Below are 16,417 nucleotides of genomic sequence, written 5' to 3'. Positions count from 1 at the left end.
TTGACAGGTGACATTCTTTATTCTATCACTTCAATAACATGAACTTTGGCTACAACATAAGAGCAGGCTACACCAAGTAGCCTGTATTCCAGTTTTCGATGCATTATTGGAAAGTTATTTTCCTTCATAAACCAATGTGACCAAAATAAACTTAAATCCCACATTTTGTCACAGCAAATGGCAGACATGGTAACAACCTACACTAAAATGACAGTAAATAATGAATTAGGATGTGAGTGACATACATATATAGACCAGAGTAGGCTAGGCTACTATTTGCACTCTATCATATATTGAAGTAGCCAACAACAGATCATAAACAGAGAGGAGTTAAAAGGGGCTTCGCCTATACGGGTGTATGAATGAAGGCATTAATAACAAGTAGCATCTCTCCTCGCGCTCTACGGTGGTTCGGAGAGTGCCAATAGCCAAATTGGAGGTGAGACATCTTCAGAGGCTGGTGCGGCTCCATCTATGTTCTTGGTGCTAACCCGAAAAGGGACCACACACGTATATTTGACAACTTGATTAAATGTAACATGAATTAATCTGAATAAACTATAATTCCATTAAAGTGATCTATATATATATGCCGATGAATTAGAGTTCGCTGCTAAACCATGACCACAATGTAGCCTACGAAATAGGTATAGGTCTACACTTCGTAAAATTGAGAAATTACGCTAGGCAACATATGGCAATCTAAGCGTTGATCAATGTTATATTTTGACTAACATAGGCTGGTCCAGTGTACACTCTGCTAAGCTTGGAGTGAATCAGAATAAAAACACATATAGGCTCATGGTCTATTAACGCAAACGAGACATAGGTTCCAGTTTACTTACTGATACTAGTTACATGTTTTCTGATTGTCTATTAACATACACTTAACTAACTCTTATTTCAATCAAATCTACTTCTAGAGGCATTTCAAAAGAATAAATAAAAGTAGGCTATATTAAACATTTAATTCAAGGTAAATCAGTCCTTTAGGTAAAAAGCCTTCATGGCCTTAAAGCAAGTTCCAAGTGGAAAAGATTGTCACATAAATCAAATGTGCCTAATTCAGGAGAAGTTTAATAACAGAACCGATCGAGAGCGAATGTTCTATAATTAACAGTTGTATCAGCACCCTATAAAACCGTGACCCCTATACATTCCATTTTAGAAGCCAATCAATCCGCTTCTTACATATTGATCTCCCTGTGCTGATAGGCTACACTTAAATGGGCTCCCCGAGTCCTTTTGGTTTCAAGTGAAAAGAGCATTTCGATTACACTTTTTATTGGGAAAAGATTGCTCCAAGAGGAACGCGTTGACTCAAATTAAACGGTGACATTTTAATTACTGGACATTGATAAAGGGATCCGGGTAATGGCGGAGCACAGCGCCGACGCCTATTGTCTGACCTGATGTGCTAATCAACTTGGACTGCTCTGTAAAAAGGTCACCAGGCGATACAATAAGGGCGCGTGCCTCGGTGGCAAATGGGAATATTAAGGCCCGGGATTGAGTAAAATGGAGACGCATCTCCAAACAAAACCCGGTCAATATCCCAACGGGGATGTTGATGGTAAAACGAGATTGAGCATCCACGTTTTCATCAGACAATAGGTCAACATTTAACATCGCTATACATCATGTTTTACTCTTTCTATTTAGTAAACAATTTGCATGGTATCAAATGTTCATTTCGAAGACTTTATCAATTTCCAAACAATCCTAGAAAAAAGTAGGCTGTTTATCAAATTGATTATCTGCATGGGTACATTTGAATCCACACAAAATGGATAATCATCAGAGCAGAGAGAGGGAGTGGATAGAGTCACTTGAGACCTCATCAGTTGTGACCAACTCTACTAACAATCTATTACTGCACCGACATCCCACTTTTATGCTGCGAAAAAAACATGATTGGGTTGGATACTTACAGTACATAGTCTACTTACTTACTTGTGCCTTTGTGGTGTAGGGGCTTGAGTTCCCTAAAGGCCCTGAGAGCTATCCTGGGGGTGAGGAGGGGGCCCTGGTAACAAGGTCCTCCAGATGGTTGGTTGGATGTTGGTCTTTGTAATGATCCCACCATGTACTAACTAGACCATGGGCTCTCAAACTTTTTTGGCTTCTTGACCCACCAATGACATTATCTTTTGTGACCCTGGTGCAAAAAATATACAGCCTAAAAATATATAATTTTGGCAGTGAAGAGAATTGCACATTTCCTGCAATTCTACACATTTAGTCATGGAGCTGAAATAAAATGTTGCAGTTTTAAAGCCACATTTTTTCAAATTCTATACATTTCGCCATGGAGCTGAGAGAACATTTAGCAGTTACACTCATATCCTGCAATTCTACACATTTTGACATGACTAATGCTGTGTTCTTGTGTTCAAACATTATAACAAAATCAATGGCGATTGTCTAGCTTTTATTTGGTTGATTGTAAGTTCTCAAAGGCCATAGGCTATAATTTTAAAATATATAGTACATTATCTTTTCTGCATACTTTCTAGTTAGTTTTAGTGGTTTAAACTTACACTTAAAGCATTTTTCTATCACAAAAATGTATTTGTGGAATGCACAAAAAAATGCAATTCCGCAACCCACCTGGACCCCTGCCTCGACCCAAAGTGGGTCCTGACCCACAGTTTGGGAACCACGGTGCTAGACTGTAATTATTGACAATATGCAAACACTTTGCTGTGGCCTTATGTTGTAATGGGGATGCAGATGATGAAGTTGATAAGTGGCTAGCTAACAGCTAGCTTGAGTCTCCACACACCTGGTTGAACGTGGTTTAACGTCTCAAGAACAGTACCCCTTTGCAGGGCAGTGTTCCTAATATTCTTAGTTCCACAGGTACAGACCAAAACCAGCAGAGGGATGGCAAAACTACTCCGCCAACGTTCTGTCTTTGCAGGCAAAGACGCCCTCACTTCAGGCTGTGCGCAACATTTTTTATTGGCATTTTCACCCAAGGGCATCTGTCTTAACTCGGTGCAAAAACAAAAAACACTGGTCCTTAGTTGTCTTGAAATGCCCAGGGTTAAAAATCTGACTCAGAGGGCAAAATACATCAACTTTTGTTTTATCCTGGAGTCACACTGAGATGTGAACTCCTTCTGTGGTTTAGATTTACAGAAAAAAAAAAAAATATCTATAATTTCCAAATAAAAACCCAAACTGAAATACAGACTGAACTTTAAAGGACATAATAAGGTCATCTTGTAAAAAAAACACAACTAAATTGTTATTATCAAAAGTGAATCACTTTAATCCATGTCTCATTCATCAATTAATCCAGTTCACGAACCAATTCAAACTCAAAAGGCATCCAATTTGTTACAGCTAGTTTTGACATAGAATACTTTTCATGGTCATGGGTGACTGGGTACAGCTTATATTTTAAAACGCTCATGGTTATTGCAAAAAACACTGGGCAATCTTTCAGCGAAGAGAGAATACATTATTGGTCGTAGAAATACAAGGACATTAACTTTTTGTTATTGTTGATGCGGTTATATTATTGCACTCTCTTCCCCTGATCAAATGAATGAATGGTGAATTTACATATCACATTGCACAACAACACATTAAACCATTTCAACTGGCATACTCAGACTGGGTGTTCACAGAAGGCCACTTAAATCACATTACGGCAAAGTCTGAGACAACTGTATGAAAGGTTGTCACTACATTGTCTAACAGAGTCTCTGCATACCAGATAGCTTTTTTGTCCGTATGTGTCAAGGGTCTCAGAGTAGGAGTGCTGATCTAGGATCAGGTCCCCCCCCCCTCCCAGTCCATGTAATCTTACCGTTGGGATCTAAAAGGCAAAACGGGTTTTAAATCAGCACTCCTTCTGTGAGACGCTTACTACAGAACCATCTATTAAAGCACTGGAGAGTGCTGCCAAACCTCTCATTGCCAGGAATAATTTGGAGAACAAAGTGAAGCTAATATTTCCAGTGTAGCATGTAAAATAAAACAGGAGTAAAAGCTGATTGTTCTGAACTGTGAATGACTCCTTTAACTGATTTCTCTTTAAATATAATCCCCTCACACACACACACACACAACTGGTCCAGGTTTCTCTATTGAAATATTCATTAAGAAAATGCAATACCGTCTGCACCAAGCAACCTAGGCATTAAAGTGGAGCTGACAGCATTTTAACAACACGCAATCTTATTAAAGTCCTGTCCATATACACCCCCAGGAACAATTACACAATTTTTATATCTATTGTTATATATTTTTTTACATTTTCTGGCAAGCGAGCACTTAGATATGGTAATTTTCACATTTGTATAGAATGACGTAGAGTAAGGCATTTGTGACAATTCTATAGCAATATAGAATGGGAAAGTGTCTGTGTGTTTGGACAATGAGTAGACACTGCAGTAAATAAAACCTATTAAAAACATCTGTCTCGTCCAAGACCGGCGTCTACACAGACTGGTGCGCCAATCAGAGCTACAGTAGGCCTTTATGCAAATAAGCAATTTGTCACAGGGCCCTGCCATCCTTTACTTTGAACTGGACTGTGTGTGTGTGTTTACAGGCAGTAGCAACAGCGCGACTTTAGCTCATTAGAACGCATTCGCCAAAAGCCACAAAATACACCTGCATTTATTTCTGCAAATAAATGTATGTAAATACCACAGGAGCCTTCTTACATTTGGTAACTTTACAGTCATTGATCAAACAACCATGAAAAGGTAGTCTCTCTTCCTCAGTTATACACATCAACAAGATCAACAACTAATGCTAGCCAGAGCGAGATGAGCTAAAATCTAATGAGGGAACATTAGATAAACCCTCTCAAATGATTTCAGCTAGTTGGCAGTCATAATTGCACTGATAAACAAAAGGGAATAGTAGCCTGCACACTGTTCTGCAGCCTGCCTGCATCCTTGTCCCAACCCAGGTTTTGACAACTGAATGGGAATTTGCCTGCCTTTCCATTTGATCGATGCCAAATACATTTGATTGACAACTAAGGGTGCGTTTGTAAATTGCTTCCCGTGTGTTAGTGCACTCGGCATTCATGCATTTGGAGCGTTGTCAGATTGTCTGTAAATTCGAGCGTAAGTGCTCCGGCCGAGGAGGAGGGTTGATCCCAGCGTTCCTCTACCGCAGTCAAGCACCCAAGCTATCTCTACTTCGACACAAATGAGAGAACATCTCACGCTGACCATTTTACGCACCCTAGCAAAGCTGGTTAGGCTGTTTTCATGTTATCTAGAGAGTTAGTGACTAACTGTGCTGCTGGCAACAATTGAATTACGTTTTTTGCTTACGTTTACTGACACGGTCATATTCAGCTGGTGTTACACGTTCGTAAATTCATCAGTTGTTCTGCGCCCTGGCACACTCAGACGAGAGTGCTCTGAAATCGGAGTAGATAGCCAGAATGATTTTACGAATGCAAGATATATGCTAACTGGATAATAGTCAGCATAGCTAGCTCAACATGGCTAGCTAGCAAAGCGATTCACATTTCTTGCTAGCTAACCAAATGAGACCTGCATCTAGCTGTAGCCACCAAAAAACGGAGGGGAAAAAGTCGGTCACTCACTCACCCAATGACTTGACATCCACCCAATACATCCCAGAAGCTAGCTAGCTAACGTCTGGCTCGGTGTTTTTACCTTGCTAAATAAATAGGTATGCCACATCATGACTGACTTGTGATCACTGCCCTTGCTAGTTTGAATATATTGACATTCCCAGCTGTTTTTGTCCAAAATATTGAGTCATTGAAACAAACCAAGCATCCCGAATTGGGTGGAGACAGCAAACAGTGTACCAGACCAGCTGTGATTTACAACCTGATGGCGACTATATTAATCACGCATTGAACTATTTCCATTTATTCTGAAAACAATGCCTTACTGTACGTCATGGATTTTCTTGTCAAATATAACCTATTTTTAAAACCTCTGACAAGTTGGTTTTGTAGCATAAACTGGGAATTGTATATTTTTTACTGATATGATTGTTTGTTTCATATCTGCAAAGTAGTTAAAATGCTGTCAGTTCCACGTTAAGGAGTATGTTTGAGGGATAATATAAGTATGGTTATACAGGTGGTGGGTTAATGGAATCATCAACAAAAATCCGATGCTCGTCTCCAAATTAACATAAATACAAAATGGAAAGTACTTTAAGACTTTTCTCAAAGCTGTTTGGTTGTTGTGAAGTTTGTTTGTGTTGCATCATTAACAGGTTTGGAAGAATAGAACTCCATGGCACTGAGTGGTTGAAGAGTCCCCACAATGCGGCCTGATAAAGTTTAGGATCCCCAAGCAGTGCTTCTACTACTACTACTGCTACTGCTACTACTACTGTTACTGCTACTACTACTATTATTACCAGTACTATTATTACTACTACTACAGGGCTCTACGCTGACCTTTACGTTTTACAAGGAGCACATGTGCACCAAAGTTGAAACATTTTGCAGCACACAAGGGAATTTAAGAGCACAATAAAAAATATTTGAAGTAACAAGCCATTTTCTTTGTAGTAATGGTGCAAGCATGACTGTCATGAATCTGCGCTCAGTGTATTCTCCATGGCACTTAGGGGCTGCGGTACAGTGAAGCAATCATTGCAACAATTATCTAGATGATTTTCACACAGCAAAATATTTAGACACATATGTGAGCAAAATGGTCGCCCTGTATCACTACTACTACTGAGGCCATTGTACACTACACGACCAAAAGTATGTGGACACCTGCTTGTCGAACATCTCATTCCAAAATCATGGCCATTAATATGGAGTTGGTCCCCTTGTGCTGGTATAACAACAGCCTCCACTCTTCTGCGAAGGCTTTCCACTCGATGTTGGAACATTGCTGTGGGGACTATTGGGCGATTTAGGCCTGGCTCGCAGTCGGCGTTCCAATTTATCCCAAAGGTGTTCGATGAGGTTGAGGTCAGGGCTTTGTGCAGGCTAGTCAAGTTCTTCCACACGATCTCGACAAACCATTTCTGTATGGACCTCGCTTTGTGCACGGGACATTGTCATGTTGAAACAGGAAAGGGCCTTCCCCAAACTGTTGCCACAAAGTTGGAAGTACAGAATCGTCTAGAATGTCATTTTATTCTGTAGCGTTAAGATTTTCATTGTTTGTCTATGGAGATTGCATGGCTATGTGCTCGATTTTCTACACCTGTCTGCAACGGGTGTGGCTGAAATAGCCAATTCCACTAATTTGAAGTGGTGTCCACATACTTTCGTATATATAGTGTATCTCGATGAGGTAAAGTAATGTCAAAGAAACGTCATTGTAAAAACATTAGGCACACACATGGGTTACTGCCATACACACCTCGACATTCACTAGAAAGCTGCCAACAATAAAGCGTAACAGGTTATCCGAGCGTCATCCTGGAAAATAGCACTTCTTTGTTATTGTAAAGCCATTTGGGTTTTCAAGTCCCATCTCATCGTTGATCACTTACTCTGACATTCTGTCTAAAGTCTCTCTGAGTTAGAAATAACTAAGTAGGCAAACAGTCACGGAATAAGTCCCACTCAATTGTAAATTCATTGATAAAGCAGCGTCAACACAGAGCCAGGTTTGGAGTGTAAGAGTCACCAGGATACACCATCAAGACATCAGTCAACGTGCTAAGGGCCCAGATAACAAAGTTCCACTTGCAACTAACGTTCAGTTGTAAAGATACAGTATCCTCTTGGCTTACTGAAGTTGGACGTACAGACGCCCTCTTTACACCATGGACGTCTTCAATACGTTTTAGAAGCCGTGTCTTTGATATATACTGTCCACTCCTGGGGTTCACGAATGGTCAAAGTCCAGAGAGATTGGGGCATGATATTAGGGCCCGGGACGATACAAGTATCGCAATATTGTTTCTATGGCAAAAATGAAAACACAAAGCAGACCAAACTCGTTAGTCCTTTAAACACCTGCTGTATGTAAAATATTGTGAGCTACAGATAGAAAATAAATACATGTGACTCTGGATGAAAATATAATGATGTTTGTTTTCAACATTAGGGCTGTGTCCTAACGAAGTTAAAAAGCGCTTTGTGTTTTGTTTCTTTGCCACGATATTAACGAGTATAGAGATACCGGTATCATCCTGGCCCTACATAATACCCTTGACCCCTAACTTCTCTGTGGTCTCCTGTGTTTACGGGGTCACATCTGTCCCTGAGCCTGGGCTCTCCTCTTCTCTAGGCAGCGACACACCCACATGGACACTACCTCTGCATTTCCATCATCGTAGAGCAGGATGAAGGCATGGTCCTGCAGACAGAGAAGGTAGAGAGATGGAGAGAGATTAATTGTGTCTCAGGTATGGATCCAGTGATTAGAGTATACTGTACATAGGTCACGACCAATGGAAAAGCCAATCTCTCAGAACATCTGGGAAAATTACCACATTGGTCAATAAAAACACACTTTACTAAAAAAAATCTATTTATTTTCCTCTTAGAAAGGAGATCAGTTCCGATCTCCTTTAGGATTTTTGTTTAACCTGTTGAGGACAGAGGGCGCTGTTTTCACTTTGGGGGAAAATCGTGCCCAATTTAAACGGCCTCGTACTCAATTCTTGCTCGTACAATATGCATATTATTATTACTATTGGATAGAAAACACTCTCTAGTTTATAAAACCGTTTGAATTATATCTGTGAGTAAAACAGAACTCCTTTTGCAGCAAACTTCCTAACAGGAAGTGGAAAATCTGAAATCGATGCACTGTTCTAGGGCCTGCCTATTAATGTCGTTGATATTTATTAGAATACATGCACTTCATACGTCTTCCACTAGATGTCGACAGGCAGTGAGAGAAGAAATGGAGTGTGTAACTTGATCTGGGGTCGAATAATAGCTCTCGGCATGACGTGTCAGCAGTTTCCTGTTTTCTGGAGAGCGCGAGAAGGGACCTGGATTTGCCTTCTGATAAGCTGTCGTTATGGACGACTAATATCTCCAGCTTTGATTTTATTTGATACATGTGACAATATCATCATAAAGTATGTTTTTTCAATATAGTTTTATTAGATTATTGAAATTTATTCAGGACGTTGCGTTGTGTGCCTTTGTTCAGGAAGGAGAGCTTAGCGCCACTTTGCCAGCTTTCCGTGCTAATTGACTGGAGAAGAGGACATTCTAAATCCAAACAACGATTGTTCCCGTACAACATTCTGATGAAAGATCATCAAAAGTAGGACCCATTTTATGATGCTATTTCATATATCTGTCGAACATGTGAAATAGTCGTTTGCGCCCAGAGTTTGGGCACTCTGTCGCTATACCTAAGCTGGATGTCGTAATTAAGTTATTTTTAGAATTCTAACACGGCGATTGCATTAAGAACTAGTGTATCTATCATTTCCTATACAACATGTATTTTCTAGTAACGTTTATGAATAGTTATTTGGTCAGAATAGTTGGAGTGTCGTAAAAATATCCGGGCGTTGTGGGAAAAATATGCTACATTAGCACAATGTATAGCCACTGATTTCAGCTCTAAATATGCACATTTTCGAACAAAACATAAGTCTATGTATAACCTGATGTTATAGGACTGTCATCTGATGAAGCTTATCAAGGTTAGTGAAAATTAATATCTTTTGCTGGTTTATTCCCTATCGCTAACGTGCCTATTGCTATCGCTAACGTGCCTTGATGAATGAATGCGGTAGTGTGGTAGGCTATTGTAGTAAGCTAATATGCTATATTGTGTTTGCGCTGTAAAACACTTAAGTCGGAAATATTGGCTGGATTCACAAGATGTTTGTCTTTAATTTGCTGTACACCATCGATTTTTCAGAAATGTTTTATGGTGAGTATTTAGGTATTTGACGTTGGTGTCTGTAATTACTCTGGCTGCTTCGGTTCTATTTCTGACGGTAGCTGTGATGGTAGCTGCAATGTAAAACTGATTTATACCTCAAATATGCACATTTTTCAAACAAAACATAGATTTATTGTATAACATGTTATAAGACTGTCATCTGATGAAGTTGTTTCTTGGTTAGTTTGGTTGGTTCTTGGTTAGTTAGGTTGGCTTTGTGCATGCTACCTGTGCTGTGAAAAATGTCTGTCCTTTTTTGTATTTGGTGGTGAGCTAACATAAATATGTGGTGTTTTCGCTGTAAGACATTTTAAAAATCGGACATGTTGACTGGATTCACAAGATGTGTATCTTTCATTTGCTGTATTGGACTTGTTAATGTGTGAAAGTTAAATATTTCAAAAAAATATCTTTTGAATTTCGCGCTCTGCCTTTTCAGTGGAATGTGGGAGGAGTTCCGCTAGCGGAACACCGGAGCCAGACAGGTTAAATTATTTTCAAGGACAGTCAGAATTGACGAGCGGGAGCGTCCACCAGAGCTGTTACCAGAGAAGTGAATGTTAATTTCTCTACCATAAGCCACCTACAAAATCGTTTTAGAAAATTTGGCAGTACGTCGTACCGACCTCAACCGTAGACTACAATTATGGCGGCGTGTCGGTGAGAGGTTTGCTGATGTCAACGTTGTGAACAAAGTGTCCCATGGTGGCGGTGGGGTTATGGTATGGGCAGGCATAAGCTACGGGCAACGAACACAATTGCATTTTATCGCTAACAATTAGAATGCACAGAGATACAGTGATGAAATCCTGAAGCCCATTGTCGTGCTATTCATTCGCTGCCATCATCTCATGTTTCAGCATGGTAATGCATGACTCCATGTCACAAGGATCTGTCCACAATTCCTGGAAGCTGAAAATGTCCCAGTTCTTCCATGGTCTGCATGCTCACCAGACATGTCACCCATTGAGCATGTTTGGGATGGATTGATGTGTACGACAGCGTGTTCCAGTTCCCACCAATATCCAGAAACTTCACACAGCCATTGAAGAGGACTGGGACAACATTCCCACAGGCCACAATCAACAGCCTGATCAACTCTATGTGAAGGAGACGTGTCACGCTGCATGAGGCAAATGGTGGTCACACCAGATACTGACTGGTTTTCTGATCCACGCCCCTACCTTTTTTTAAGGTATCTGTGACCAACAGATGCATATCTGTATTCCCAATCATGTGAAATCCATAGATTAGGTCCTAATGAATTTATTTGAATTGACTGATTTCCTTCTATGAACTGTAACTGTAATCTTTGAAATTGTTACGTTTATATTTTTTTCAGTATACATACTTAATAACAAGGAGTGGCTGGAGTCTAATAATGGCAGGGAGCTCGATCGCAGTTATGTACTGGGCCGTACGCACTACCCTCTGTAGTGCCTTGCGGTCGGATGCCAAGCAGTTGCCATACCAAGCGGTGATGCAGCCAGTCAAGATGCTCTCAATGGTGCAGCTGTAGAACTTTTTGAGGATCTGAGGGCCCATGCCAAATCTTTTCAGCCTCCTGAGGGGGAAGAGGCGTTGTTGTGCCCTCTTCATGACTGTTGGTGTGTGTGGACCATGATCCTTAGCGATGTGGACACCGAGGAACTTGCAGCTCTCGACCCGCACCCCTGCAGCCCCATCGATGTGGATGGGGGCGTGCTCGGCCCCATTTCCTGTAGTCTACAATCAGCTCCTTTGTCTTGCTGACGTTGAGGGAGAGGTTGTTGTCATGGCACCACACTGCCAGGTCTCTGACCTCCTCCCTATAGGCTGTCTCATCGTTGTCGTTGATCAGGTCTACCACCGTCGTTCCATTTGCAAACTTAATGATGGTGTTGGGAGTCGTGAGAGGCCATACATTCGTGGGTGAAGAGGGAGTACAGGAGGAGACTAAGCACGCACCCCTGAGGGGCCAACGTGTTGAGGTTCAGGGTGGCACTATGGTGTCACCAGAGAGACACATTCAGTCAGGACAATAACTGCTACACCAAGACTCCAGCCCAAGGCTTCCCATAATCAATCAACCAATGCTCAAACTATACAAACACCAAATGCATATAATCCTAACCATATAGAGTCCAACTAGCACTGTGGAGATGGTGACAGAGGTCACATGACGTGTGACACATCAGTGACAAGAGCACCATGCACTGATACAACCTCATCTGGAGAGCCATGTGTCAGTGATGACCTCCGCCGGTTCATACAGGGGTCAAGGGTGAAAGTGGTGGGGGTTGTCACGGAGACGGGCCAACGGTGACTGACCGCTACATTTATTTGGTGTGTCGAGTAGAGGGACAATTAGATAAACGACCAAAGCCACCGCTCTTTAAATGGACTTGTCACCCCTGGTTTCCCTGACACAGGACCTTCACTAACAGGCACTAACAAACACAGTGCAGTGTTAATAAGAGTCCAATCTGGCCAAGAACAGGGGATATAAGGACCAGGGACCTTGTGTGGGGGACAATGAATTTAGCCAAATAAAAAATGAATGTAAGATAGATTACAGAGGGTAACATTGGAACAAGGACTTGATGGTGTTAAGGTGTTATATACAGTAATGTAAGTGTAGTTTGTATAAATAGAATATTTCAATATGTTTGGATTCTGTCAGATATTTTACGTATAAAAAGGCAATGTTCTGCAACCGTATCCCAAATTAGACCCCTAAGACCAGTAAGGTAGACGCATAACTGGCAGTCCAGTCTGACGGGTCCGTTCCGCTCAGATCCACTCCAGACAGGGCCGGTCCACTCCAGACAGGGCCGGTCCAGTCCAGACAGGGCCGGTCCAGTCCAGACAGGGCCGGTCCACTCCAGACAGGGCCGGTCCACTCCAGACAGGGCCGGTCCACTCCAGACAGGGCCGGTCCACTCCAGACAGGGCCGGTCCACTCCAGACAGGGCCGGTCCACTCCAGACAGGGCCGGTCCAGTCCAGACAGGGCCGGTCCAGTCCAGACGGGGCCGGTCCAGTCCAGACGGGGCCTGTCCAGTCCTGTGTCCAGTGAGTCTGAGGGACTAGGAGAGCCCCATCAATCCTGGTGTCCTTCTAATGGGCAGCTGGGGCTAAGACAGACTGAGGTTAATTACTCTCATATCAGTGTGTGTGAGAGGGAGAGAGCTGGAGTGGACGCTCTTGGATGCCCCAATGTTCTGGGTACCCATCTCATCAATCATTACTGTGCCTGTACAGAGAGAGAGAGAGGGGGGAGATGGAGGGAGTAAAGGGAGGGAGAGATGGGGTCCAGAGTAATGTCTTTAATATCCAGCTCCTGCTCTCTCTCCACCTCTGCTCTCAACCCTAACCCTAACAGACTGGCCACGTCTGATGGAATCTGACCTGAATGAAGGGGGGGGCTTGGCTTCTGCCCTTTTAATACCTCATAGACAGATACACACAGACGTACGCACACACACCCAGTTTAAAGACAGACATGGAGAAAACCCACTAACTCGGACAAAGTTATTATTGGAATCCCAGTTGAGATGGTGTCATATTCAGGCTAAAATTAACACACGCACACCATGTTTTTTCAAGGCCAGCTAAATCTCCACAATGCGTGGACAATAAAGCTTTTCTAAATGTCACACACACACACACACACACGTCAGGGCCACGCGACCCGCCATTAATTAAAACACCTGCCACCAGAATTAAGCCGAAAAGCAGGAGGACGTTATTAAGAGTCAAATGGAATAAATACTCTTTAGTTAGGTCATTTAAGGTGCTACAGCTTTACCTTGCCAACGAGCCGCGTGGAGGATAGAGGGAGAAAACTCATTTCAAAAGTACCACTACATTAATCACAGTCTCAGCGCATCAAAGTGGGATAATCACCTGAATGGGCCGTTCAAATAAAACTGCCACAAATCCCAGGGGAAATTCTACCTTACTCTTTAATTGTTTGGAGCTCTTTGATAGGCTTTTTAATCGAAGATTAATTTATGCAATTTTAAATAACTTCTACATATGATTAATAAGCTTGGAAAATTAAACGGAGTCGGAAGCAATTATAACAAGTGGCTGGTCATCACCTCATTAGACGTTGTTGGAGGAACGCGACGCAGTGGATGAGTGTGTGTGTGTGAGAGGGGTGGGGAGGGAAAGAGAGAGAGGAAGACAGACAGAGAGAAAGGTTGAAAGGTCAGAAGAGTAACTAGGTCTTTACAGATTTGCATGCTAATCTCCAGCTCCCACAAGGAAACTGACTGGCAGACGAGGGAGGTGTGTGTGTATGACGAGGGCTCCTTGAGGTGACATTTTACTCCAGTACTTCCACGAAGTGTGTGTGTGTGTGTGTGTGTGTGTGTGTGTGTGTGTGTGTGTGTGAGTGAGAGATGGATTCTGTATGAGATGATCCGTTACTCCAGTACATCAACTTAAAAGAGAGATGCGTTACATGGGCCAAACGGCACCCGTAAAGATGGCTAAAGACCATATCTACCTAGAGCCTGTGCTGAAAGGGAGCTGGCTACACTAACTTGTACGCTTGTAGTTATTAAACACAGACTTTCTTGTCATGATGAGGAAAATGAGACTCGGGGAATATTCTCTGGGCAGCAGTATGATGATTTGACAAGCCTGGAATGGTTTAAATTCTACGACACACAGAGAGTAAAAACAGCTGCCATTAGGCTTTTATGAATTAGAATTATGAATAAGAAGTTATCATTATATAAAAGATGTTTGCATGGTTATGCTCAACTGGTAAACACAGCCCACTCCCCCAAATCCAGAATGTTCTAAATTCTCCTATTTCACTTTGTGTAGTCTTCCTGAGTAAGAAGCCTTACTATGTTCAGTGTGAGACCCTAGGGGTCAAGTGTGATAAGAACGGCCCCGGTGTTAAAGTGTCGACACAGAAATGTCTGAGACGCTGAGAAAACCTTCCATCTTGCTAATGTGTAAACAAGTGGAGGAGATTGGAGTCCTTTTAAAATCCTGTCACACGCACGGGTCCCAGTGGTGACGCTGCGTGAAGGATGGGACTTTAAATCTCAGTTCTCTCTCTCTTCTGGGGCACCACAGGAGTGCTGAACCCTTCCACCTCTTTACACCCTTAACAGCCCCTGCCGCACCTTCCAACCCCCCCTAACACACACTCAGATTACTACACTCAACAGTCATTTTTACATGGGGGTTTCTGCAGGGTTTTGGCAAGTGGAGGCGGTCAGGGTCCTTGATGGAGTTGGGGACTGTCTAAGACTCGACACACACAACACACACGCACGGCCCCTTTTGTCACAGACCAGGGGGCTCATCTGGCACCTCTGGGTAGGGGGGTTTGAACGGGGCCGGGGGGGGGGGGTTGAAGGGGGGGTTGCGTTAGGGACAAAGGTGCTAAAAGGCTCGTTGACAATGAGGGCCCTCCGGTGGGGAATAGAGGAGAAGAAGAGATGTCAATCAAGTCACAATCAGAGACAAGGGGATGGTGGGAGGGGGTGGATCAGACACACACACACACCTCAAAATGGAAAGGGTGAGTACAGAGGCCCCTTACAGCGTTACAACAGCTCTTTACAAAAACGAGAGAGAGAGACACACAGAGACAGAGAGAGAGAGAGAGAGACACACAGAGAGACACACAGAGAGACAGGTATTCATTGCAGGGAGGAAGGAAATATGTATTTCAGAAGTATTCCTACCAGGTCAGACGACCCTAGACTAGAGCATGGTGGAGCCCTGGTCATTTCCTGGGAGAAAGCCAATGGAAAGTCCTCAGTGTCTGGCCCAGTATGTCATGGGATTATGAACACCTTGATAGGATCTCATGAGGTAATGTCCTCCTAATGAAAGATGCATCAGTGGAAGGAGAACACACTGGCACTTTCTTGACAGACACAGCTGTTGTGATGCAAGTTGTGAAGACATTATTTACAAAGAGGGACCTTCACACACACACACACACACACACACACACACACACACACACACACACACACACACACACACACACACACACACACACACACACACACACACACACACACACACACACACACACACACACACACTTTACCGGTTGACAGACCCTCTGCCCTGATGTTGACCTGATAACAACAGGAATATTGTTGAATCGTCAATTGAACAGGTTCTTTCTCTTTCAGAAATGTTATGTCTTCTAGTTCTGGGTTGGCCAGTTAGCTCAGTTTAGCTATGAAAGTTTTGCTATAGCGTGTGGACACCTGGACTTAAAGTCAGCCGTTATTACGACTTGTTATAACATGAAGGCCGGTTTCCCAGACACAGATTAAGACTAGATCAGACTGAAAAGCACTTTAAATGGAGTAACCCTACTAGAATGCGTTTTATTAATCTGTGTCCAGCAAAACAGCAACAAGTCTCTGTCTCTTCCCGCTCTCTCTCTCCTCCCTTCCTCTCTCTCTTCGCGCTCTCTCTCTCCTCCCTTCCTCTCTCTCTTCCCACTCTCTCTCTCCTCACTTCCTCTCTCTCCTCCCTTCCTCTCTCTCTTCGCGCTCTCTCTCTTTCCTTCCTATCTCTCTCTCTCCTCCCTTCGCG

The 16,417-nt window shown here is 42.8% G+C and overlaps 1 protein-coding gene across 2 annotated transcripts in view; it reads right to left on the bottom strand.

Moving 5' to 3' along the window:
* Positions 1-4,251: 4,251 nt before the first annotated feature.
* The window catches only part of map2k5 (mitogen-activated protein kinase kinase 5), a 104,535-nt gene continuing 92,369 nt past the window's right edge, over positions 4,252-16,417 (bottom strand). For both annotated transcript variants that reach the window (XM_055912960.1, XM_055912959.1), the window contains exon 22: positions 4,252-8,291. In XM_055912960.1, the coding sequence (XP_055768935.1) occupies positions 8,184-8,291 (108 nt within the window). In that variant the 3' untranslated portion in view covers positions 4,252-8,183. The remainder of the gene's footprint in view (positions 8,292-16,417) is intronic.

This window comes from Salvelinus fontinalis, unplaced genomic scaffold (genome assembly GCF_029448725.1).
Source record: "Salvelinus fontinalis isolate EN_2023a unplaced genomic scaffold, ASM2944872v1 scaffold_0233, whole genome shotgun sequence".
NCBI classification, from domain to species: domain Eukaryota; kingdom Metazoa; phylum Chordata; class Actinopteri; order Salmoniformes; family Salmonidae; genus Salvelinus; species Salvelinus fontinalis.
The sequence above is the reverse complement of the archived record's forward strand: the minus strand, read 5'-3'. Positions and strand labels throughout refer to the sequence as shown.